This window comes from Delphinapterus leucas, chromosome 1, assembly GCF_059928025.1.
Source record: "Delphinapterus leucas isolate spDelLeu-1000000601 "Yukka" chromosome 1, BTC_Dleu_Yukka2, whole genome shotgun sequence".
In the NCBI taxonomy this organism is placed as follows: Eukaryota; Metazoa; Chordata; class Mammalia; order Artiodactyla; family Monodontidae; genus Delphinapterus; species Delphinapterus leucas.
Genome location: NC_143129.1, coordinates 135,552,787 through 135,579,364, shown reverse-complemented (window position 1 = coordinate 135,579,364; position 26,578 = coordinate 135,552,787). Strand labels below are relative to the sequence as shown.

The 26,578-nt window shown below is 37.5% G+C and overlaps 1 protein-coding gene across 1 annotated transcript in view; it reads left to right on the top strand.

Moving 5' to 3' along the window:
- Nucleotides 1-26,578, top strand: part of UBE2U (ubiquitin conjugating enzyme E2 U) — a 70,688-nt gene that overhangs the window by 3,153 nt on the left and 40,957 nt on the right. Inside the window, exons 4-6 of the mRNA XM_022580902.2 lie at nucleotides 10,005-10,102; nucleotides 14,886-15,006; nucleotides 23,255-23,303. Of these exons, the coding sequence (XP_022436610.2) occupies nucleotides 10,005-10,102; nucleotides 14,886-15,006; nucleotides 23,255-23,303 (268 nt within the window). The remainder of the gene's footprint in view (nucleotides 1-10,004; nucleotides 10,103-14,885; nucleotides 15,007-23,254; nucleotides 23,304-26,578) is intronic.

The following is a 26,578-nucleotide window of genomic DNA, read 5'->3' as shown; positions in this document are numbered from 1 at the left end:
AGTTGGACCTAATTTTTTACTATAAAAATAATGCACAGACAAATTAACATTTTAGAAAGAAATAAGTTAGATTGCTACCTCAAGTCATATGTGAAGTAAATTCTTGATCGATTACAAATGCAAAAAATTTTAATACTAAAAAGGAAATCTAATAGAACTTTTATGGGTGTGGTGAGAAAGGCTTTTCTAAAAACAACAAATCCTAGAAACCATGAGAAAAGCATGACACATTAAACTACATAAACTTTTTAAGACTTCTCTATAGCTAACGACATTATAAACAGAGATAAAAATACACTGACTTTTGCAAACTGAGGGAAAATATTTGCAATGCATAAAACAGAGTATTTATAATATGTAAGGACCACTTGTGCATCAGTAAGAAAAAACAGAAAGCAACAGAAAAATGGGCAAAGGTTATAAACAAGCGCTTTATTTTTTTAGTGTGTTTTTGTTTTGTATTGAAGTATAGTTGATTTACAATGTTGTGTTATTTTCAGGTGTACCATAAAGTGATTCTGTTATATATGTAGTCTTTTTAAGATTCTTTTCCCTTATATGTGATTACAAAATATCGAGTATAGTTCTCTGCACTATACGGTAGGTCCTTGTTACTTATCTGTTTTATATACAGTAGTGTGTATATGTTAATCCCAAATGCCTAATTTGTCCCTCCCCCTGCTTCCCCTTTTGGTAACTGTAAGTTTGTTTTCTATGTCTATGGGTCTATTTCTGTTTTGAATATAAGTTCATTTGTACCGTTTTTTGTTTAAGATTCCACATATAAGTGATATCATATGATATTTGTCTTTCTCTGTCTTGCTTACTTCACTTAGTATGATAATCTCTAGGTCCATCCATGTTGCTGCAAATGGCATTATTTCATTCTTTTTTAATGGCTGAGTCGTATTCTGTTGTATATATATGCCACATCTTCTTTATCCATTCATCTCTTTTTTTTTTTTTTTTTTGGCGGTACACGGGCCTCTCACTGCTATGGCCTCTCCCGTTGCAGAGCACAGGCTCGGGACGCGCAGGCTCAGCGGCCATTGCTCACGGGCCTAGCCGCTCCGCGGCATGTGGGATCTTCTCGGACCGGGGCACGAACCCGTGTCCCCTGCATCGGCAGGCGGACTCTCAACCACTGCGCCACCAGGGAAGCCCTATGCATTCATCTCTTGATGGACATTTAAGTTACTTCCATGTCTTGGCTATTGTAAATAGTGCTGCAGTGAACATTGGGGTGCATGTATCTTTTTGAATTATAGTTTTCTCTGGGTATATGCCCAGGAGTGGTATTACAGGATCATATGGTAGCCCTATTTTTAGTTTTTTAAAGGAAGCAGCATACATTTCTCCATAGTTGCTGTACCAATGTACATTCCCAACAACAGTGTAGGAGGGTTCCTTTTTCTCCACACCTTCTCCAGCATTTATTGTTTGTACACTTTTTCATGATGGTCATTCTGACTAGTGTGAGGTGATACCTCAACATAGCTTTGATTTGCATTTTTCTAATAATTAGCAATGTGGAGCAGTTTTCATGTGCGTGTTGGCCATATATAAGTCTTCTTTGGAGAACTATTTAGATCTCATGCCCATTTTTTGATTGGGTTGTTGTTTTTTTTTCGATGTTGAACTGTAGAGCTGTTTGTATACTTTTACGATTAATCCCTTTTTGCTCACATCATTTGCAAAATTTTCTCCCATTCTGTAGGTTCTCTTTTTGTTTTGCTTATGGTTTCCTTTGCCTTTAAGTTTAATTAGGTCCTATTTGTTTATTTTATTTTATTTTATTTTTGCTGTACGCGGGCCTCTCACTGTTGTGGCCTCTCCCGTTGTGGAGCACAGGCTCCGGACACGCAGGCTCAGTGGCTATGGCTCATGGGCCTAGCCGCTCTGTGGCATGTGGGATCTTCCCGGACCAGGGCACGAACCCATGTCCCCTGCATCAGCAGGCGGACTCTCAACCACTGCGCCACCAGGGAAGCCCCCATTTGTTTATTTTTGTTTTTATTTCCATTACTCTAGAAGACAGATCCAAAAAGATATTGCTGTGATTTATGTCAGAGTATTCTGCCTATGTTTTCCTCTAGGAGTTTTAGAGTATCCAGTTTTACATTAGGTCTTTAATCCATTTTGACTTTTTTTGTGTGTATGGTGTTAGAGAGTGTTCTAATCTGATTCTTTTACATGTAGCTGTCCAGTTTTCCAAGCACCACTTATCGAAGAGACTATCTTTCCTCCATTGTATATTCGTGACTCCTTTGTCATAGATTAACTGACCATATGTGTGTGGGTTTATTTCTGGGCTTTCTATCCTGTTCCACTGATCTGTATTTCTGTTTTTGTGCCAGTCTGATACTGTTTTGATGATTGTAGCTTTGTAGTATAGTCTGAAATCAGGGAGCCTGATTCCTCCACCTCTGTTTTTCTTTCTCAAGATGACTTTGGCTATTTCGGGTCTCTTGTGTTTCCATACAAATTAAAAATTTTTTTGTTCTAGTTCTGTGAAAAATGCCATTAGTAATTTGATAGGGATTGCATTAAATCTGTAGACTGCCTTGGGTACTATAGTCATTTTGACAGTATTGATTCTTCCAGTCCAAGAACACATCTGTTTGTGTCATCTTCAATTTCTTTCATCAGCGTCTTATAGTTTTCAGAGTACAGGTCTTTTGCCTCCTTAGGTAGGTTTATTCCTAGGTATTTTATCCTTTTTGATGTGATGGTAAATGGGATTATTTCCTTAGTTTCTCTCTGATTTTTCATTGTTAGTGAATAGAAATGCAACATATTTCTGTGTATACATTTTGTATCCTGCAACTTTACTGAATGCATTGATGAGCTCTAGTAGTTTTCTGGTAGTGTCTTTAGGATTTTTTATGTATAGCATCATGTCATCTGCAAACAGTGAAAGTTTTACTTCTTCTTTTCCAATTTGTATTCCTTTTTTTTGCGGTACGCGGGCCTCTCACTGTTGTGGCCTCTCCCATTGCGGAGCACAGGCTCCGGACGCGCAGGCTCAGCGGCCATGGCTCACGGGTCCAGCTGCTCTGCGGCGTGTGGGATCTTCCCAGACCGGGGCACGAACCCGTGTCCCCTGCATCGGCAGGCAGACTCTCAACCACTGCGCCACCAGGGAAGCCCATCCAATTTGTATTCCTTTTATTTCTTTTTCTTCTCTGATGGTCATGGCTAGAACTTCCAAAACTATGTTGACTAAAAGTGGCGAGAGTGGACATCCTTGTCTTGTTCCTGATCTTAGAGGAAATGCTTTCAGCTTTTCACCGCTGAGTATGATGTTGTTAGCTGTGGGTTTGTTATATATGGCCATTATTATGTTGAGGTAGGTTCCCTCTATGCCCACTTTATGGAGAGTTTTTATCATAATTCGATGTTGAATTTTATCAAAAGCTTTTTCTGCATCTATTGATATGATTATATGGTTTTTATTCTTCAATTTGTTGATGTGGTGTATCACACCGAATGATTTGTGGATATTGAAAAATCCTTGCATCCCTGGGATAAATCCCACTTGATCTGGTGTATGATCTTTTTAATGTATTGTTGGATTCAATTTGCCAATATTTTGTTAAGGATTTTTGCGTCTAGGTTCATCAGTGATATTGGCCTGTAATTTTCTTTTTTTGTGAAATCTTTGCCTGGTTTTGGTGTCACAGTGATGGTGACCTCATAGAATGAGTTTGGAAGTGTTCCTTCCTCTGCAGTTTTTGGAATAGTTCCAAAAGGAAAGGAGTTAACTCTTCTGTAAGTGTTTAATAGACTTCGCCTGTGAAGCCATCTGGTCCTAGACTCTTGTTTGTTGGGAGTTTTTAAGTCACAGTTGCAATTTCAGTACTTGTAATTGGTCTGTTAATATTTTCTATTTCTTCCTGGTTCAGTCTTGGGAGATTGTACCTTTCTAAGGTTTGTTCATTTCTTCTAAGTTGTCCATTTTATTGGCGTATTGTTTCTTGTAGTAGTCTCTTATGGTCCTTTGTATTGCTGTGGTGTCGGTTGTAACTTCTCCTTTTTCATTTCTGATTTTACTGATTTGGGCCCTCTCCCTTTTTTCTTGATGAGTCTGACTAAAGGTTTATCCATTTTGTTTATCTTTTCAAAGAAGCAGATTTTAGTTTCATTGATCTTTTCTATTGTTTTCTTAGTTACTATTCCATTTATTTCTGCTCTGATCTTTATGATTTCTTTCCTTCTGCTAACTTCGGGTTTTGTTTGTTCTTCTTTCTTTAGTTGGTTTAGGTGTAAGGTTAGGTTGTTTATTTGAGATTTTTCTTGTTTCCTGAGCTCAGGTTGTATCACTGTAAATTTCCCTCTTAGAACTGTTTTTGCTACATTCCATAGGTTTTGGATCATTGTGTTTTCATTTTCATTTGTCTCTAGGTACTTTTTTGATTTCCTCTTTGGTTTCTTCAGTGATCCATTGGTTGTTTAGTAGAATACTGTTTAGCCTCCACATGTTTATGTTTTTTTGAAGTTATTTTCTTGTAGTTGATTTCTAATCTCATAGTCTTATGGTTGAAAAAGATGCTTGATATGATTCCAGTTTTCTTAAATTTACCAAGACTTGCTTTGTGCCCCAGCAAGTGATCTATCCTGGAGATGGTTCCATGTGTACTTGAAAAGACTGTGTATTCTGCTGCTTTCAGATGGAATGCTCTATAAATATCAATTAAGTCCATCTGGTCTAATGTGTCATTTAAGACCTGTGTTTCCTTATTGATTTTCTATCTGGATGATCTGTCCATTTATGTAAGTGGGGTGTTAAGCTCTCCCACTATTATTATGTTACTGTCAAGTTCTCCTTTTATGTCTGTTAACGTTTGCCTTATATATTGAGGTGCTCCTGTGTTGGATGCGTATATATATATATATATATATATATATATACACAATTGTTATATCTTCTTCTTGGATTGTTCATTTGGTCATTAGGTACTGTCCTTCTTTGTCTCTTATAACAGTCTTTATTTTAAAGTCTATTTTGTCTGATATAAGTATTGCAACTCCAGCTTTCTTTTGATTTCCATTTGCATGGAATACCTTTTTCCGTCCCCTCATTTTCAGTCTGTATGAGTCTCTAGATCTGAAGTGAGTCTCTTATAGACAGCATATATTTGAGTCTTAATTTTTGTACCCATTCAGCCAGTCTGTGTCTTTTGGCTGGAGCATTTAATCTATTTACATTTAAGGTAATTATCAGTATGTATGTTCTTATTGTCATTTTGTTAATTGTTTTGCATTTGTTTTTATAGGTCTTCTTTCTTCCTTTCCTCTTTTTTTAAATATTTTATTGAAGTATAGTTGATTTAAATGTTGTTAATTTCTGCTGTACAGCAAAGTTATTCAGTTATGCATTTATATATTCTTTTGCTTACTGTTTTCTATTATGGTTTATCACAGGATATTGAATATAGTTCCCAGTGCTATACAATAGGACCTTGTTCTTTATTTTCTTTCTTCTTTTGTTCTCTTCTCTTGTGATTTGATTATCTTTAGTGTTATGTTTGGTTATCTTATTTTTCGTGTATATATATATTATAGATTTTTGGTTTGTGGTTCCATGAGGTTTCGATATAGCATTCTATACATATACATGATTATTTTAAGTTGCTGATCTCTTAATTTCAAATGCATTCAAATGTCTTGCATTTGTACTCTTCTTCTCTCATGATTACTAGTTTAGGTATCATATTTGTGTGTGGATGATTTCCTATCTTTACTGTATGCTTGCCTTTATGGGTGAGCTTTCCCATTTTGTAATTTTCTTGTTTCTAGTTGTGGTCTTTTCTTTTCCACCTAGAGAAGTTTCTTTAGGATTTGTTTTAAACCTGGTTTGGTGGTACTGAATTCTTTTAGCTTTTGCTTGTCTGTAAAGCTTTTGATTTCTCAGTCAAATCAGAACAAGAGCCTTGCTGGGTAGAGTATTCTTGGTTGTAGGTTTTCCCCTTTCATCACTTTAAATATATTGTGCCACTCCCTTCTGGCCTGCAGAGTTTCTGCTGAAAAGTCACCTCATAACCTTATGGGGATTCCCTTGTTGCTTTTAATATTTTCTCTTTATCTTTAATTTTGGTCAATTTGATTACTATGTGTCTTGGTGTATTTCTCCTTGAGTTAATCCTGTATGGGCCTCTGTGCTTCCTGGACTTGGGTGCTGTTTCCTTTCCCATATTAGGGAAGTTTTCAGTTGTTACCTCTTCAAATATTTTCTCAGTCCCTTATTCTCTCTCTTCTTCTGGGACCCCTATAATGCGAATGTTGGTGCGTTTGACATTGTCCTAGAGGTCTCTTAAACTGTCCTCACTTCTTTTCATTCTTTTTTCTTTATTCTGTTCTGCGGCAGCGATTTCTACCACTCTGTCTTCCAGCTCACTTATCTGTTCTTCTGTCTCATTTATTCTGCTATTGACTCCTTCTAGTGTATTTTCCATTTCAGTTATTGTATTCTTCAATACAATATTGTATTCTTCTTGGTTGTTCTTTTTATTTTCTAATTCTTTGTTAACACCTTCCTGTAACTTCTCACTCTGTGCATCCATTCTTTTCCTGAGCTCTTGGATCGTCTTTGTGATCATTACTCTGAACTCTTCCTTGTGTAGATTGCCTATCTCCATGTCACTTAATTCTTCTTCTGGGGTTTTATCTTTTGCTTTCATCTGGAACCTCTTTCTCTGCTGTCTCATTTTGTCTAAATTTCTATTTCTATTTTTATGTATGTGGAAGGTTGGTTATGTTTCTCAACCTTGGAGAAGTGACCTTCTGTAAGGGATGTCCTTTGTGTCCCAGAAGTACACTCCCCTCTTGTCTTCCAAGGGTCAGGGACCAGCTGGTCCCATGGTAGTTTCTGACTTGCGTTTGTGGGCTTACTTCCGCAGACTGCTGGATCATTGTTTTCTTGTTTCTGGTGTCCACCCCCTGGTGGGTGAGGCTGTTGATGGACACTTGGATTGCTTCTTGGCTATTGTAAATAGTGCTGCTGTGAATATTCGGGTGCGTGTATCTTTTTAAATTAGTGTTTTCATTTTTTCTGGATATATACCCAGGAGTAGAATTGCTGGAACATATGGTAGCTCTGCTTTTAGTTTTGTGACGAACCTTCGTACTGTTTTCCGTAGTGGCTGTACCAATTTACATTCCCACCAACAGTGTATAAGGGTTCCCTTTTCTCCACATCCTTGCCAACATTTGTGATTTTTAAACTTGATGATAACCATTCTGACAGATGTGAGGTAATATCTCATTGTTTTGATTTGCATTTCTCTAATAATTAGTGATTTGAACATCTTTTCATGTGCCTGTTAGCCATTTGTATGTCTTCTTTGAAAAGATGTCTGTTCAGGTCTTCTTCCCATTTTTTGATTGGTTTGTTTGTTTTTGATATTGAACCGTGTGAACTGTTTGTATATTGTAGGTATTAACCCCTTGTTGGTAGCATCATTTGCAAATATTTTCTCTGATTCCGTAGGTTGTCTTTTCATTTTGTCAGTGGTTTCCTTTGCTATGCAAAAGCGTTTATGTTTAATTAGGTCCCATTTGTTTATTTTTGCTCTTATTTCTTTTGCCTTAGGAGACTGATCCAAGAAAATATTGCTATAATTTATTTCAAAGAGTATTCCACCTATGTTTTCTTCTAGGAGTTTTATGGTTTCTAGTCTTACATTTAGCTCTTTAAACCATCTTGAATTTAATTTGTATGTGGTGTGAGGGAATGTTCTAATCTCATTGTTTTGCATGTGGCTACCCAGTTTTCCCAGCACCACTTGTTGAAGAAACTGTCTTTTCTCCATTGTATATTCTTGCCTCCTTTGTTGTAGATTAATTGACCATAGTGCACGGATTTATTTTTGGGCTCTCTGTTCTGTTCCATTGATTTATGTGTCTGTTTTTGTGTCAATACCATGATGTTTTGATTACTGTAGCTTTCTAGTATAGTCTAAAGTCTGGGAGGGTTATACTTCCAGCTTTGTTCTTTTTTCTCAAGATTGCTTTGTGGCTCCATATGAATTTTATGATTATTTGTTCTAGTTCTGTGAAAAATGTCCAGGGTATTTTGATAGGGATTGCATTAAATCTGTAGATTGCTTTGGGTAGTATGGCCATTTTAACAATATTAATTCTTCCAATCCAAGGGCATGGGATATTGTTCCATTTCTTTGAATTTTCTTCATTTTCCTTCGTCAGTGTTTCATAGTTTTCAGGGTATTAGTCCTTCACCTCTTTGGTTAAATTTATTTCTAGGGGTTTTTCTTGCTGCTATTTTAAATGGGATTTTTTTTCTTTTTTACTTTCTCTTTCTGATATTTCATCATCAGTGTATAGAAATGCAATAGATTTCTGTATATTAATCTTTTATCCTGCAACCTTGCCGAATTCATTTACTAGTTCTAATAGTTTTGGGGTGGAGATTTAGGGATCTATGTAAAGAATATGCTTAATATTCTTATTAATATTTAATTAATAAAGATTTTCTTTCCAGTAACAATGTTGGAAATAAGGAAAAGAGAAATAACTCCAATGTCCATTAATATAGGAATTTTTAAGTAAAATATCTTACAGCTATATACATTGCTTTTAAACATAGCAAGGAAGATATATGAAGACTTTACTCTTTGGTCATTCTTGTGCCCTGGAATCTTCACTACCTGGCCTATTGTTAGTGCTCAAATATTTTTTGAATAAACATGTCCAGAAATATGTTGACAATTTACTATTAAATGAAAAAATACTTTGAAGAATAAAATGTAAAATATAATTCTATTTAATAAAAAAACCCAAAAACTACACACACACACACACACGTGTCTGTGTGTGTGTGTGTGTGTATTTTTTTCCAAATACTGACTTAGTTAATTAACTGTGTTAGGGCATAGGCCAACCTTTCATATATCTTTCCAATTTATATATTGATGTAATGGAACAAAGCTGGCAGGGAGGTTTTGCCATCCTCAGTGTGTGGGTTCAATTTCTGGACCTAAGACATTTACTCTGTCACTATTTCCAGCCAGTGGTAAAGGGAGAGAAAAAGAGAAGAGGGCAGAACAACTTCCTTAAGAAAATATGATCCAGAAGGTGCACACTTTACTTCTGCCAATGTCTCATGATTAAGACTTAGTCACATGGCCACATCTTGTTAGAGGAAAGGCTGGGAAAATGTGGGCGACTATGTATTCATCTAAAACCACATGGGGGAATGGGGATGGGGCAGGCATCAAGTTTCTTATTATAGAGAGAAGAAATGGAGGAAAGGGAGAGCAAATACTGGAGGACCATGAATAGTGTGCACAAAACTTTTTATACCATCATCTTTTCTTTCACCACTGAGTCATAATTTCACTTGTAACTTACAACAGTTTTAATACCAACTAGGATTTGTTTCTAAATTCTTTTATCGCATTGTTCACTCAAATCTTGTGTCCATTGCGCTGTTACTATTATTGTAGTTTACAATACAATGTACCAAATCAAACACCCCTCTTTTCACCTTTTCAAAATTTTCTTCCCAGGTCTTACCTTTTTATTGCAAGATTTTTCTATTGGAATATAAATGTTTTTCTTATTCATTTACAAAAATTATTTATACATTAATAAAAGTATTATTAATAATGATAGCTGTCATTTTTTGAGGATCCATTATGTGCCAGGTACTCTATTAAGGGCTTTATTTTTTAAATTCTTTTCAGTGAAAGTAGGTACTTCAATCATATCCCCATTTCATATACTAAGCAAGTGAGACCTAGAGAGGCAAAGTTAATTGCTCAACGTCACACAGCTGATAAGTGGAGGGGTCAACTGTCAAATCTGTGTGTCTGACACCAAAGTCCGTGCTCTAACAGCTGCTCTGTATTAAGTGTCTGTCACATTCAATGCAAATAATTTTCCTGCTTTGTCATTTGCTTTCTAACTTTGCTATGACCTGTTGATGTTCATAAGTTTTAAATAATAATTTTATGTATTAATATTAATGTATTATTTTAATACAGTAGACCCACATACTGGCCGTCCCTGTATAGAATTTTTGGACAACACTCATAAGTGGAATAGAAGCTATACATTGAGCAGCATCTTACTTACCCTCCAGGTAAGAACAGATTAATATAATGCTGTCTTTAATAAATTACCCCAATTACTCAAAATATAACGAATAAAATGTACAATGCATAGTTAAATGTTTAAAGGATTTGAGTAAACTTATATAAATCAATAACATTTCTACATCAAGACTGTAAAATGGAACTTGAATTATAAAAACGATTATTTTTAAAGTGAAATCGATAGATTAGGCCCTTCCCAGCCAAAGAATATGTATTTTATAAAAGAAGAAAAGAACTGTTTGGATGGTTTCAACTCTGGAAATATAGTCTTAGGTTTGCTTTTGGCTCCTAACTTCACTTTATAATGTTGAACAGGCCTTTTGGATCTTTCCGCATTCATGAACCTTGCCTTCCTCCGAGAGGTGAATCAAGTGACTACAACGTAAAATGTTCAGCTTTATCCTTTGTTTCTGACAGTACTAGAGACCTGCTTTTATAAGCTTTCATATCAAACCCAGTGAACAATTAAATCAGGAATTTCCTCCTCTCCTCAGTAGATGCCTGTTTCTAGAATGCACCCTTCACCTCCTAGATCCATGGTCTTTAGAAGCATGCCTCAGTGTTGTGTTATTCCCGACCCTCAAAGAGCCTCCCTTCTCATCCTGAAATGCTAAGATAAATGATTTGAGTGGCACTTGCTTTGACCACTTACATCTGGCTCAGTGAGATTCTATCCTCTAGAGTCTGTCCACGATATTCTATCTATTTATCATTCATAATATGTGGAGATAAACTGTTAAATTTTGATCATCTGGAATACCTGGAGAATAAAGTATTCTGGCTTAATTGAATTTTCTCTGTAACATAGAATTATAACACAAATTTCATCTCTCCCATTTCTTGTTTTTGAAAATAAAATAAAACTAATCATTAACTTTCTGTCTAGTCATCTTAGTATGCTGAGTAAAATTTAATATTTTTAAAAATTCAATGTTCAATTTATTTATTCGTTCATTCTACAAATTGTGTTGAGCATATATAGCAGTGCCAGGCCATGTTCTGGGAGAGAGACTGGAGCAAAAACTTTGAGGAAGTAAGTGAGCGTGTTGTGCAGAGATTTGTGATTGATCTTTTGGATTCCTTCAAACTGAGTCATCCTGTCTCTTCCACCTAAATAGGATTGGCCTTAAAAATAGTGAAAATGAATGTTCTCAGGAATGTAATGAGTGTGGGCAAACCAGAATGAAATGGTGAAAAATTTGAATAGCAGAATAATTTAATAAAAGGTACATTGAGGGCTGTAAGTTTAGATAGCTTGGCTTCACATCTTGGTTCTGCCACTTAATACCTTTGCACTGTTGGACAAGTTTCTTCACTTCTCATTGCCTCAGTTTCTTCATCAGTAAAATGGGGCTGTTAGTAGCTACCTCATATAACTTGTGAGGACTAAATGAATAAGTAACATGTAAAGTACTTAGAACCATGAGTTGTCCAAGAAAAGAATTCAATAAAATCTAGTTAATATTTTGATTGTTCTTAGTTTTAACCTGTAATACAAAATGACAACAAAGTGTTGCCAAATACATCATGGAAAGCCAGTAGATTACACAGTTGTTTTTATTTTTCAAATAGATTTATAAAACAAATATGCCCACATTAGAGGTTTTTAAGATAGTGGAAAGGAAAAGAAAATCACTGGTAATCATAAAGAAAATTCCTTACCCTATTGTTATTAGCATTTTCTTCTAATTTTGTCTCCTGTGTTTTGGTTTTAAATCTTCAATTCCACATTTCCTGCAGGGTCAAGCCCAAATTCTGTTGCCTGACAAATGATGATCTACTTCTCACACCTCGGCTTTAACTCTCCCAAACACACTGTGGGATCCCGCTCCTATTGATATATTCTTTTTTTTTTTTTTTTTTCCACTCACAGTGCTTGGTTCAATTCATGTTAAAAAGCATTTATAGAGTTCTAAACTCTAAAGTTACAAACCTAAGTCAGTCTTACACTTTAAAAAGTGCTCAGTCCAGTTCCGCATCTGACTAGCAGCCCATTTTATTCCCTCTTTCTCAGTCTGTTCAGCAAGCAGCTGCTCACATTGTAAGAGTCGGGTCAATAGAGCCCTCCTCTGCAATGCCTTTCCTGATTTCCTTTCCTAGGTGAAATTGATGGCTTTGGTTTTGGCGGGAAGGAGGTTTTCTTTGCAAAGTGGTACCCTAAGCAGATCTCTATGAGAGCGCTATAATGCTCTAATGCATATACTGTTTCCTTATCTGTCTTCCCCTGTTGGACTGTAAGCTCCCTGAGGTCAGGAAACAAGTCTAATTTGTGTGATAGGTACTAAGTAACACGATTGAAGCAACAAATCTGAATTTTTACATCGTTGCAATGATGGTGTATATGTTCAAATTATATAGCCTATTTCTTTTTCACTTAACATTTTATCTCGAGTAATTTCCAGATTGCTACAATTAATATTTTAATGGCTATTTAATAGTACTTTGAAGGTCAGTGCTGCCCAATAGAACTTTCCGTGCTTACGGAAATGTTCAATATCTGTGCTGTCCGATATAGTAGCCTCTAGTCTCATGTTCTACTGAGCACTTGAAATGTGGCTACTGTAACTGAGGAACTGAGTTTTTCATTTTATGTAAGTAATTTAAATTTAGATTGCTTTCTGACTACTACCTTTTGAATAACAGGTGAGACACATTTATAATTATCACATTGTTATACAAGGGGGTGGTACTTGAAATGGTGTTTAAAATATTTTAAAGTCTAAATATGCTAATCATCTCCTCCTAAAATTTTTATAATCTTGATTTCTTTGAAAACTTGTACTTCCATATACAATGAAAAAGTAAGTACCAACACTCATCCACAGAAGAAATTCCAATTGCATGGGCTATAACTAATTGGATATTACAAAATGTACCCACTGGTACAGCTGTTTATTGATGTTTCAGATTTTTGTATTTATCCTCCAGATGGCTTTTTATATTATTTCATACTATCACATGGTGACTTTAAAAGTTGGACGGTTATTTTATTTTTTTACTATTTTAGCAGGGTGTCTGATTTGTATATTTTAATTATTCCTTACATTCTAGTTCTTAAAAAATCATTAAATATACTTAATAGCTTGTGTATATATTATATGAAAAGGTCTTAGGCACAGTGGTCAATGCAAAGACTATTGAATAAACTTTACCAGATGTGCCTCTCTGAGTAAGATTATCTCTCCAGCCAAAGAGCAAAAGCTCGCTCTTGAAGAAAAGTTTCATCTGCTTCCCACCCACTTTGAAAGATGTAGTGCAATCCTTATTTAAGCAATTATAATATCCTGGGAAATATAGCCCAATGTGTTTTCCAAATAGAAAAAAAAAAAAAACAGCAGAAAATTCTTGTTGGTTTTGAAATATCAGATGTCAGATTACTGCTTTTATTAGTGAAAGATTGCTATCATTTCCATGACTCTTAAGCCACAGTAATCCACTCTGACCTGTATCTACACTTAAGACATTCTGGTAGTTGTTCTTTTGGCTATATTTTATTATCTAATTTGTATGTTATAACGTAAGATTCAGTATACTGAATTATTGAATAAATTTTTCAAATTTGGGCTAATATTAATTTTGAGATGCCAGATAAACAAGATCATGGTCTAGCAGAACTATTAAGTTTTAGTTACTACTGGTCACCTATTTTGTCCAGATGTGCAAATACTATTGTAGGCAGAATTTTGAAGATGTCCCCCAAGACTCCCATTCTCTGGTTACTCAGTCAAACACTAATCTAGGTGTGAAGGAACTTTGCAGATGGAACTATGGTTACTAATCAGCTCACCTTAAAATAGAAAGGTCATTCCTGAAATATGCAGGGGGCCCAAAGTAATCCCATGAGCTCTTAACAACAGAAAAGGAAGACAGAAGAGCCACTCAGAGAAATACAGTAAAGACGGAGAAAGGATATGACAGGAGGGGAGCAAACACGAGAAGGATTTTTCACACCTTTGCCTCTGACACGTAGGGGTCCAAGTGTGAGGACTGGCGAGAGACATCTCAGGGTTGAGGGTAGCCCCCAGTTAATCACCAGCAAAGAAACGGGAAACTCAGTCCTACAAATACTGAAGTCAGGAACTGAATTCAGCTAACAGACAGCCTGAATGAGTTGGGAGGCATGTTCTTCCCAGAGCCTCTGGTAAGAGCCCAGCCAACCGACGACTTGATTTCAGTCTTGTTCAGTCTGGAAAAGAAAAACCAGCCCAATCAACCTTGACTTCCTACTTGTAGAAATGTGAGATAATAAATTTGTGTTGATTTAGTTGCTAAATTTGTGGTAATTTGTTATAGCAGCAATAGAAAACTACTACAGATACCAAGTTAAGCATTCAGTGATCTGGAGGGATATTGAATTGCATGCAAGTTTTTAATACATGTGTTTGTTTATTCACGATCTAAATATGATCTCATGTTAAAACGTAATGTATTTTTTAATGGAAATGTTTCAATGTTTTCTAATGTTTACTTCCCTTTCCATAAAAAATCAATTTAAATTTATGTGATAGGAAGAAATAAGTTACAGGAAGGAACTTGTAACTTGCTTTGATCCTAACGTTTGGCTCATGAATGTACAGTATAAAACCAAGATAGATCAAGTGTTTCTTGAGAGTAGGGACCATGTCTCTTTTGTCTTTGTCTCTATCTCCAGGTGGATACATTGTAGGCATTTAATGAATGCTTCTTGAATGTTGTATGTATTGGTTTGTCTTTTTGCTCTAAGAAAAAAGTTACTTTAAAAACTCTTATGTTCTATATGTTTTCCTGTAGGTTATGCTTTCTAATCCAGTACTAGAAAATCCAGTGAATTTGGAAGCAGCCCATATACTGATTAAAGATGAAACTCTGTACAGGCAAATAATTCTAAGACTTTTCCACCAGCCATTACAATGTAAGAAGTGCCTACTTATTGTTATTTGCCAGTTATTAATTATTTATACCAAGTAAATGATCTAGCAAGTAACTTGTATACGGCAATATTTTCTGTATCCATTTTCAGTAATGAAGTCATACTAAGATCTCTCCTACTATACCTCTTTTTCAAATCCATCAGTGTGATCCCTTTTTTTTTCCTAATTGAAGAATAGTTGGTTTACAATGTTGTGTTAGTTTCAGGTGTACAGCAAAGTGATTCAGTTATACATACATATATATCTATTTTATATATCTGTTTTTTCAGATTCTTTTCCCTTATAGGTTATTACAAAATATTGAGTAGGGTTCCCTGTGCTATACAGTAGGTCCTTGTTGTCTGTTTTATATATAGTGGTGTGTACATATTAATCCCAAACTCCTAATTTACCCCTGCCCGTCCCCTTTCCCCTTTGGTAACCATAAGTTTGTTTTCTATGTCTGTGGGTCTATTTCTGTTTTGTATGTAAGTTCATTTCTATCATTTTTTTAGATTCAACATATAAGCAATATCATAAGATATTTGTCTTTCTCTGGCTGGTTTAGTGTGGTCCTTTTTAAAAGATTACCAAAAACCATAGGCTTAGTATCTTTAAAGTAATGGTCGGGCTTCCCTGGTGGCGCAGTGGTTGAGGGTCTGCCTGCCAATGCGGGGGACACGGGTTCGTGCCCCAGTCTGGGGGGATCCCACATGCCGCAGAGCGGCTGGGCCCGTGAGCCATGGCCGCTGAGCCTGCGCGTCCGGAGCCTGTGCTCCGCAACGGGAAAGGCCACAACAGTGAGAGGCCTGCGTACCGCAAAAATAAATAAATAAAAGTAATGGTCATATGGGTGGATGGTGCTGATCAAAACTAGTCTACCCATCATAAAGATATGACATCAGTTTTAACGCTCTGATCTGTAATGGATATTTCTCAGACTTCACCTTTAGCACCCCCCAGATCTTACTGATCTGGGGCTCCTTTCCCCTTGATTAGGAAAGCTTTCAGCATTTTTCTTTCTGGAGAGTTCTTCCTCCAGGTATTCCTTCAAAGAATCCATGTGGAAATGACATCTGAGCCTTTTCAGTCTTTCTGCTCTATTGACCAATGTTTTCCTGATACCGTTGGTCTGCTCCCTCTCATCCTGCCAGCAACCTTTTCTTGACTCTTAATTCCATCGCCTCTATTGCTCCTGTGCTCTCTCTGCAGTTAGCGGAGCAATGCTGTTGGCTCCTTATGCCCAGGGGTGTTTGCCACAAGTGAAGTTTGGGATCCTAGTGACATAGCTCTTTCCTTTACATGCTGCCCCTCCTTTCAGCAGTGCACAGCAGCCTCACACAGTAACTGGCATTATTAGCTCCCCAATCAGCAGGACCTGCTGTTCAGACTCACTCTGCCAAACTGATGTCTCTTGTGCTTTTTCTCTCCATTAGATGTCCACGATCTCTTCTTCCATCCCCTTCTAGGACCTGCCAGCGCATTAGTCAGGTCTGTACAGTCTGTGGCCAAGTTCAAGTCCTCCTCCACAGGGCATCTGGGTCAGATGCAATATTGATCAGGCATCTTTTCCAGTATCTTCAAATATGTCATGATTGTCGCAGAGTTCCTCAAAATTCCCTGACAGTTTTGAGGCTGGTCTGTCCACAGAGGAATGGTACCGCTTCACTCTGATCATATTTCTGACCAACCAGAATACTGTAGCATCCCCCCCTGTGTCCTCTGCACTCAGGAAGTGTTTGTGGAATGAGCAAATGAATGATACGTATCCCTTTTGTCATGCACTACAATACTGTCATTACACAGAAATATTCTGTACAAAGCTATGTCCGTATTCTGGTGAATGCAAATTTTAAAACTGGTTTTAAAGAATTTTCTATGGTAAATGACTTTGGTTTTGCCCTGCAGAGAGAAGGATGAGAAGAAACCGCAAGACAAGTTCGCCCTTTCTTTTCTTCTTTTCTCTCAGACTGACATCACCCTTCACTCCTTTCAGTCCTCCTGCTTTGCCAACAAACCAGACAGGAAAGCTGTCCAAGTTGCCAAATCACCCAACAAATGAGTGACAAAGCAAATAGTGCTTTGGTAGGTTTTCACTATATGCTTTATTTGTGTTGGTGAAATATGTGGGAATCCAAGACAGCAAATAGTTTTCAGCTTGCCTGCCATCACAGCAGGACTGGAGTGGTACCTATAGCGCCAGGAAGAAAATGACTTTCTGTGCTTCATAGGGGAAGAGTGCCGTGATACAGCAGAGGCAGCGGCTGTGGTGGGAAATGAAGTGCAGAAAAATGCGTTCACTCTAAATTAGATGGTAGCATAGTACCATGTGGTTTTCTGTGAAAAACTGCATCCAATGAGAATTCATTTCCTGTAACAACTTTGAAAAGAAAAGGTCTCCACTACAGTGCTGCAAGAATCAACTTTCATGTACATTTAATATATTAATAAGAAGGTCTGGAAAATGCAAAGGAGAAATTATCCCATTTTTGGATAAGACAAAAGTGGAACAGATAGTTACTTGTGTACATGAGAAACTCAAGAGGCAGGTGATTGTATCATATCCGTAGGCATTAATTTTCGGCTACAGCAATATCCTCAGTGCCCAGGTAGCAGTCTCTGGCTATAAGTATTGAATAAAAATTTGTAGATTGAATGAATGAAAAAAATACACATGAAGGGCTTCCCTGGTGGCGCAGTGGCTGAGAGTCCGCCTGCCGATGCAGGGGACGCGGGTTCGTGCCCCGGTCCGGGAGGATCCCACATGCCGCGGAGCGGCTGGGCCCGTGAGCCATGGCCGCTGAGCCTGCGTGTACGGAGCCTGTGCTCCGCAACGGGAGAGGCCACAACAGTGAGAGGCCCGTGTACAGCAAAAAAAAAAACAAACAAAAAATACCCCACATAAATTTAGATCCTGATTTTACTTCATAGTTTACAAAATGCTTTCACATACATTTATTCATCTGATCCTTAGCCTCTTCCCCTGAGGCAGCTGAGGATCGGTGATGAAGGGATTAGCCCAAGGCCACACACAGCAAGCTGCAGGGCCAGAGATCCACCCTGGGCATTCCCCCTGCCCCTCGCCCCCGCCTCCAATTTAATGAGGTGAACATAAAGTCATTCATTTGGGATCAAAGAATTAAAATTTCCAAGTACTGAAGAGAAGAGACCTGACTTCATAGCAGACCTTTAGTCTATGAAAAATTCTTGGGAAGCTATTTGAACACAAGCTTAATGTGAAAAGCAAGTGCCCTTCTACCAAGCATGTGCAAAATGATAACTTGCCCGACTCTGGTTTGGTGGGCCCTTCTCTGGAATACCAGCCTTTTCCTTGGTGTGTTGACAAGAATGCACAAACTCTGAGTTCAAACCCGATTGGTGGGGACTTCCCTAGTGGCACAGTGGTTAAGAATCCGCCAGCCAATGCAGGGGACATGGGTTCGATCCCTGGTCCGGGAAGATCCCACATGCGGCGGAGCAACTAAGCCCATGTGACACAACTACTGAGCCTGCACTCTAGAGCCCACGTGCCACAACTACTGAAGCCCACACTCCTAGAGCCCATGCTCCACAGCAAGAAAAGCCACCGCAATGAGAAGCCCATGCACCACAACGAAGAATAAGCCCCCGCTCACCACAACTAGAGGAACCCTGTGTGCAGCAGTGAAGACCCGACACAGACAAAAAAAAAAAAGAAAAACGATTGGTGGAGGTCCTGATGACCTTCCCATGTCCTGCAAGCCTCTTCTTCTTGTGGCCTGGACCCTGACTCCCTTACTTATAGTTTGGGTGCTCACACATACCAGACTGCCTGGAACAGTCCTGATACAATTATTTCCCTTTCATTCTGTGTTCCAGTTGACTAAATAAATTGTATAGTCAGTTGGGGTAACTGATCTTTTCTAGAAGCAAATGCCACTGTAGTTGCAGCATCACTAATGGTAAAGTCCATCAAGGTCCCAGCTGACCAAACATGAGAAAGGATTTTCCAACAATTCAAGTCGCTTAAGAATGGGCAAGGCCGCATTGACAGGTAGTAAACACCCTATCACTAAAGGTGTGCTTTCATAACTAGTGTTCATTTGGCAGAGCTTAATGACTTGTTCAGGGATGTTGTCAAAGAACTTTTTGCCCAGTGTTGGGAGTTGGACAAGGGGATCTTTCAAGTGCCTTCCAAGTTATACTTCTATCTGTTTATGAAAACTTGGAGGTCTGGGAGGAGACAGTGCATAACAACTGTTTTGCCTCCGAGATTCTGAGTAGTGCTACTTCCTAATTTGTTACAAAGGGATTTCATGTACCCTCTTAACTTCAGTTTTACTTTCCAAGTTTTCAGTTACTTGTGATCAACCATGGTCTGAAAGCATTAAGTGGAAAATTCCAGAAATAAACAATTCATGAGTTTTAAGTTGTGCACCATTCTGCGTAGTGTGGTAGAATCTCTTGCCATCCAGCTTCATCCTGCCCGGCATATGAATCATCTCTTTGTCCAGCATCTCCTGCTTGTTAGTCACTTAGTAGCCATCTGGGTTATCAAATAAACTGTCTGATATCTGAAGTATTGCAGTGCTTGTGTTCAAGTGACCCTTATCTTACTTAATCATGACCCCAAAGCACAAGAGTGGTGCCACTGGCCATTCAGATATGCCAATGAGAAGTCACAAGTTCTTCCTTTAAGTGAAAAGGTGAAAGTTCTCAACTAAATAAGGAAAGAAAAAAATCATATCTGAGGTTGTAAGAACGAATCTCCTATCCATGAAACTGTGAAGAAAGAAAAAGAAATTTGTGCTTGTTTTGTTTTTGTACCTCAAACTGCAAAAGATACGGCCACAATGCATAAGAGCTTAGTTAAGATGGAAAAGGCATTGAATTTGTACAAGATATTTTGAGAGAGAAAGAGACCACATTCCCATAACTTTTATGACAGTGTATTGTTAAAATTGTTCTATTTTATTATTAGCTATTGTTGTTAATCTCTTAACTGTGCCTAAGTTACAAATTAAACTTCATCATAGGTATGTACGTATAGGAAAAAAAGCATAGTATATATAGGGTTTGGTACTCTATGTGGTTTTAGGCACCCACTGGGAGGCTGGGGGAACTACTGTAAACTTATACATCTTTTCTTTTTTCCAGTTTGTCCTCGTGAATTTTTATTTCTATATGGTTATGTGGTCAAATTATATTATTTTCTGTTTATCATGTTTGTTTTGATATTTAAAACATAGGGTTCACATAATTTTAAAAACTTTGGTTGAAAGAAAATACAAGAATATAAAAATAACGAAACTGAATAATGGTAGCCAAGCCTAAGGTAATAATTTTTCTCTTAGCCATGTGTATATTCCTATAGCTTTTGTTACAGGAGAATCATTCTACTAAGTTTCAGATTCTTATCTAAATAAAACTCTAATATAGGGCTTCCCTGGTGGCGCAGTGGTTGAGAGTCCGCCTGCCGATGCAGGGGACATGGGTTCGTGCCCCAGTCTGGGAAGATCCCACATGTCGCGGAGCGGCTGGGCCCATGAACCATGGCCACTGAGCCTGCGCGTCCGGAGCCTGTGCTCCACAACGGGAGAGGCCGCAACAGTGAGAGGCCCGTGTACTGCAAAAAAAAAAAACAAACTATAATATAATTACTGACAGATATTATGACAGTCAAAATACAAGAATAGAGAAGAATTATAAAAATATTAGGGAGATTATACAACTAATTCACATTAGGTACTTTTAAAAAAACCCTGATGATTGTGCAAATCCATCCCATCCTCCTTGCAATTAGGAAGATGTTGTGATAAGCATTTGATTCTTCTTCAATTTAAGGTCTCAATTTGTTCACTTTTTTTTTTAAAGTTCTCTTAACAATAGAACGATTTTAGAGGAACTTGTTTCTACAGTTGAAGCAGGTGATGTCTCGTAGGATTTCAGGTGTTGGGTTTTTTTATCTTAAAGGGAGTACTGGTTGTTAGGTATAGGAATACCCTTTCCTTTGGAAAAGATTCTTGATGTCAGGAGAAAGAGAAGTTTAGTCCAGTAGCTTCTCATTAAGGAACATGAGCTTTAGCACCATCATTCAGAGCCGGTTTTGTTGTCGATGATTACAGTATTACTCCAGATATTCTGCTGTCTACAGATGGCAGGAGATGTGGAAAACCTGACTTTAACAGGATGGCCTGTATGGATCTGTTTGCTGGAGTTACAGACCTCTTTTGTCCTTTTTTGTATTTCACTGCACCAGATGTTCCAGGAACTTTTCAGCAAAGTCTCTACTAAAGATGTTAGGTATTTATTTTCTATCAAAGAAGTATTTGTGCATAGCTTTAAAGGACAGATAACACCAATCGGTTTTTAAGGAAATATAGCAGACCTTGGAAGCCACACCTTCCATGGCTGAGAGCTGTCCCCACCCCGACAGGGTACCAACAGCTTTCAACACGTTTATCTGTTTCTTTTGGAATTCACCACTATATTTCTAAATTTATTCTGTACTAAATTTCTGGGGTTTTCAGTTTAGATATTACTTATGGGCTTCTTCTGAGAGAGAAAGATTTAGTTTTTATGTGCCATTTCCACTCACATTTTCTCTCCCCCATTCTCCTAGTACTGTTCGTTTACATTGATATGACTTAGTAAATATTCGTCATAGGTAAGCCACGAATGATTATTTTTCTTGTACAAATGGCCTGTTTTTTCATTCCCTTGTTTTTGTTTTTTGGATTTTTATTTGTTCTTTTTAAAAATATCTACCATTTATTTTTCCCCTAAGCTTTCTGACAGAGCTGTAAAGACAAACAAACAAACAAACAAACAAAACACACACACCAGGTATTCAGTCAGTTTCCTTGTTTCCCCTGGAAGACGTCTTTGCTGGGGCACTCATGCGCCTCCTCCTTTTCTGAATTGGCAGTTCTCTCGTAGGGATCCTGGAGTGACCTTTTGATCTGCCTCTTGGATTGGAGCTCTTGCTTGATCCTTCCTTTTCCTCTTGGTTGGTTTGCTCCTTCATTTTGTTGGAACACTTCCTCCAGGAGCTTCCAAGTACATGAGAGCTAAATCTTTTATTACTTCACATGCCTAAAAATGTATTTTTCCCACTCTCGTATGTTCATAATTTGGTTAAACTTTAGTCTGAAAATGTTTTTCCTCCTCATTCATCATGTAGGGCATTTCATAGGCTGTTTAAATCTCAAACTCTAGTTCTTTAGTTCTGGACTTTTTTCTTATATGATTTCTTTTATAATACCTGTCTCCTCCAGTTTCCCTGTTCTCTCTTCTAAATCTCCAAAGATTTAGACGTGGGATCTACTGATCTGTTACTCTGATTTTTTAAAATCTATTTTCTCCTATTATCCATCTCTTTGTTTTTCTGTTCTGTATTCTGGAAAATGTCCAGAAAAGTATGTTCCTAGTTCCTATTTTCTTCCTGCTTATTTGTTTTGGTTGTCATCCTTCATGATAATGACTTTACTCAGATATCTACTGATCTTTGACTGTGTATCTGTATGATGGACACACAATGAATGAAACTCATTCATTGAAAAGGTTGGAAATTTTGGATACAGATTGGACTTGTTGATGGTTTTGTTTCGTTATAGGGTTATTCAGTGGGGACCTGACCTTACCTCTAGCTAGGCTTGACTATTTTTTCTGAGACAGATCCTCCAGTCTTATGCCTGAGGAGAGAGATGTTAACTACTTACACTCTAGGAGCTGGACAGAGAGTGAGAATGAGGAATCTTTCTTATCCAATACGATTTATTTGATTTATTCCCTGCCTTCAGTCGCTTACCATACTCTTCTTCTGCTATCTCCTGAATCTCTCTGGTTCAGTTTCTCCAGAATTAGACATACTCCCTCCTGCCTGGGCAGTGGTGGTCTTCTGGTTGCATAGGATGAAGGCTATGTCTTTGGGGTCCATGCTATACCTGTCAGTTTTCAGAGGTATCTGGTACCTCCAATTCCTGAGTGTTTCTCAAGTTCTGAAGTGTAAATCTGCTTGCTTTTTATTGGCCTCCCCTCATCAGGTCGTTAGGTTTCAAATTTCTATGGCCTGTTAAGATAGTTACCACTTGACATCTGCTTTCCGTCTTGAAAATTTTTCTTGCCATCTTTCTTTTGCGCTCCTTGAGGTTTTATACTTTATTTTTATTCCTTTCTTACCATCTTATTGAGGCTTTGGAAAGAATGCACATAAGGCCATATATTCAGTCTTCCAAGTAAACTAGAATCTTTTCATATTTTTCTTTACAGCAAAAGATGACAGTTCTGAGTCACCTAAAGAGCCAGATAAAGTTAACAGGTAAGTTTTTCTTTATACAAGTTTTTGCCAATTTATACACTAAAAGAACTATTGATTTAAACTGTGTTTTCTATCATAATTGTATTTTCATTTTTTTAGCTTAGAAAAATTATTTTTCATTTAAGTATATTTTCCCTTCCAATACCTTTTAAAAATGATGTTTTCAGGAAGAATATGGAGAATCTTGAATTCTTTCTAGTCTATTGAATTAAAATTGATGTAACTATGTTAGTTGCCTATTCTTTTAGTTTTTATTTCTGAAAAGGAAAAAAAATGTTGTCTACATAATAGATCCAACCATTACAGATCACAAAAATCCAAGCAATTTAGGAGACAATAAAGTCCTGGAGGAAAATGGTGAGAGTTAGGGCTAAAGCCATTGTACACTTGGGAGACCACCTGACAATGTGACATCAATTCAGCCTTGAACACCTGGACAAGGTGTAGGTTCTGCAGCATTCAGCTTCTCTAGCATTTCCATCAGCCTTATTCTGATAGTTAATCAGATGCAGAAAACAGCCAGCTTGCTAGTGTTGACATAATACTTGATCTATCTTGGTTTTATACTATACATGCTCCAAAACAAGGATCCTCTTAGTGGATTAATGATAGTAAAATGTTCCCAAAGGACTGAAATCAAAAGGAACCCTCAGATCGGGGCTCTGTCCCAGAATGTGAGACAATGTTATGTCAAGGGACTCTGTGCCTGGAAGTGTTAGAAGCTCAGAATTAGAAGACCCAGAAAAACCGACAGAATGATTAATTGGGACCTGACAGAAAGAACGTTGACCTTGTCTGTCCCCTAGCACTCAGATGAAGACCAGCCAGTAGCAGTGGTGGGGTCTGTCTCAGGCAGGAGCAGGAGGAAGGGCAAATCCCATTACAGGGAGAAAACTTTGGCCCTTTGGTTCTTTGTCTGGGGCAATGAGTCCCTCATCAGACAGGCAGCAAGGTAACCAGACGGCAACATAAGGATCCAGCACTGATCACAGGATTATAAAATCTGGGGTCTGGGAGAAAGACTTTAACTTTAACTTTAAACTTTTAACTTTAGTCAGAAACAACTCGAGAGCCATGGTGAGATAAACTTGTAAATGGTGTTATCTTGAAAAATCGAGATTCGTGACAATGAAAGGAAGAAAAAGGGGGTGAAAAGTTGGGAGAGAGTGATGTCTTAACAGGTACAGTGAGATTCAGGGCAGAGGGAGTAACTAGGGTATTGATTCTAAATTGGATGTGAGAGTGGTGTGTTAGAGGCTCCGAAAGAAGGCCAATGCAGCTGGAACACAGCAAGGGGGAAAGAAGAGATGGGTAGGAGATAGAGTAAGAGATGTAGACAGGGCCAGATCACTTAGAGCTTTATAAACCAGGTAAGGAATTTGCATTTCATTAACCTTTCAGTGGGAATCGGGACACAGCTGGACAGCTTTTAAGAAGGTGAAAGACATAATCAGATTTACATTTTATAAGGACTACTTTAACTTCGATGTGGGGAATCAATTGTGAAGGATCTAAGGTGGAAGCAAGGAGAAGAATTATTGGGTTATTTTAGTAGACCAGGGGAGAGGTGGGGTGGTATGAGCTAGGGCTGAGGACATAGATATGGAGAGGGAGATAAGTGGATGAATTGGATGGATTCAAGACTTAGTTTGATTGATGTGGGGAATGAGAGAAAGTGGAACCAAGGGTTATTACTAGATTGTAGTTTGAACTGGATGGGTACTGCGGTGACTTACTGAGATGGGAGAGATTGGAAGATCACACCACTGGCTGAAACTAACAATCCCAGTTATTGATGAGGCTGTGATTGCACTGTAGCTCTCCTACATTGCTGTGTACATTGTTGTACCATTTGACACGCCCACAGCCAGTCTGGAAAACAGTTTAGCAGTTTCTTATAATGTCAAACATTTGCCTGCCCTCTAACCCACTCCTAAAGTATTTATCTTAGAGAAATGAAAGTATATATTCACCAAAAGACTTGTGCACAAATGTTCTTAGGAGCTTTATTCATAATATCCCAAACTGAAAACAACTAAAATGTCCATCAACAATCAACATTATATATTCAACAGTCGAACATTATATATTCAACAGTTGAATATATAAATAAATTGTGTTATAGTTATAAATTGAATACTCTCAGCAATAGAACTGTTGATACATGCAACAACATGGAATAATAATGCAGACATTATGTTGAGAAAAAAAAAACCCAGAGTTATAAAAGAGTACGTGCTGTACAATTCAATGTATATGAAGTTCTAGGACAGGCAAAACTAATCTATGGTGATAGAGATTGGATCAGTGATTACCCAAAGTGTCAAGGGAGGTTGACTGGGAAGGGGCAGTAGGGAACTTTCAGGACTAATGAAAATATTCTATATCTTGTTTGGGCTTATGGTTATGCAGGGGTCTGCTTTTATTAAAACTCATCAGTCTGTACTCAACCTATGCATTTTATTGAATGTAAATTAAACTTTAACAAAGTTGAATTTTGAAGGTATTCAACTAACTTTACAACTCTTTTAGAAATCTAAATTTACTTCAAATAAAATCTTTTTTAAAAAGGCATTCAAACTCTTCCGGTAAATAGAGACAGTGAGTATGCTACCAAACTTCCAAACCCTGATTCTAAAATCAGAGATCATTACAAGAAAGGAAAATTATAGGTCAGTACCTCTTAAATCTGAAATGTATAAATCCTAACCAAAATATTAACAAATTGAACCCACTGATATATAAAAAGGGATAGTACATCATGACTAAGTGGGCTTTATTTCAGGAAAGCCAGGTTGGTTTAAAATTTGAAAATTAATCCTTGTAACTCACCTAGTTAACCAAATAAAGAGAAAAAAAACATAGACTTATCTAGGTGAATCCAGGAGACACATTTAATACCCATTCATGATAAAAATTCTCAGCAAACTAAGAATAGAATTTCCTTATTTCAATAAAAGGAGTCTACAGAAATCCAGCAGCTAACCTCACACTTAAATGTGAAATGTTGAGTGCTTTTCTCCTGCGTTTAGGAACAATGCAAATATGCCCATTATCACCATTTCTATCCGACATTGTACTGGAGTCCTAGCCAGTGCAATGAGGGAAGGAAAAACAACAAGTTATAAAATGTGGAAAGGGTAAAGTAAACCATCTTTATTCACAGACAACACAACTATATACATAGTAAAATCCAAATGAATATACAAAGCTTGAAAGTTTGAAAATTAATCAGTAAATTTAGCAAGGATCCTGGATACAAGATGAATATTTAA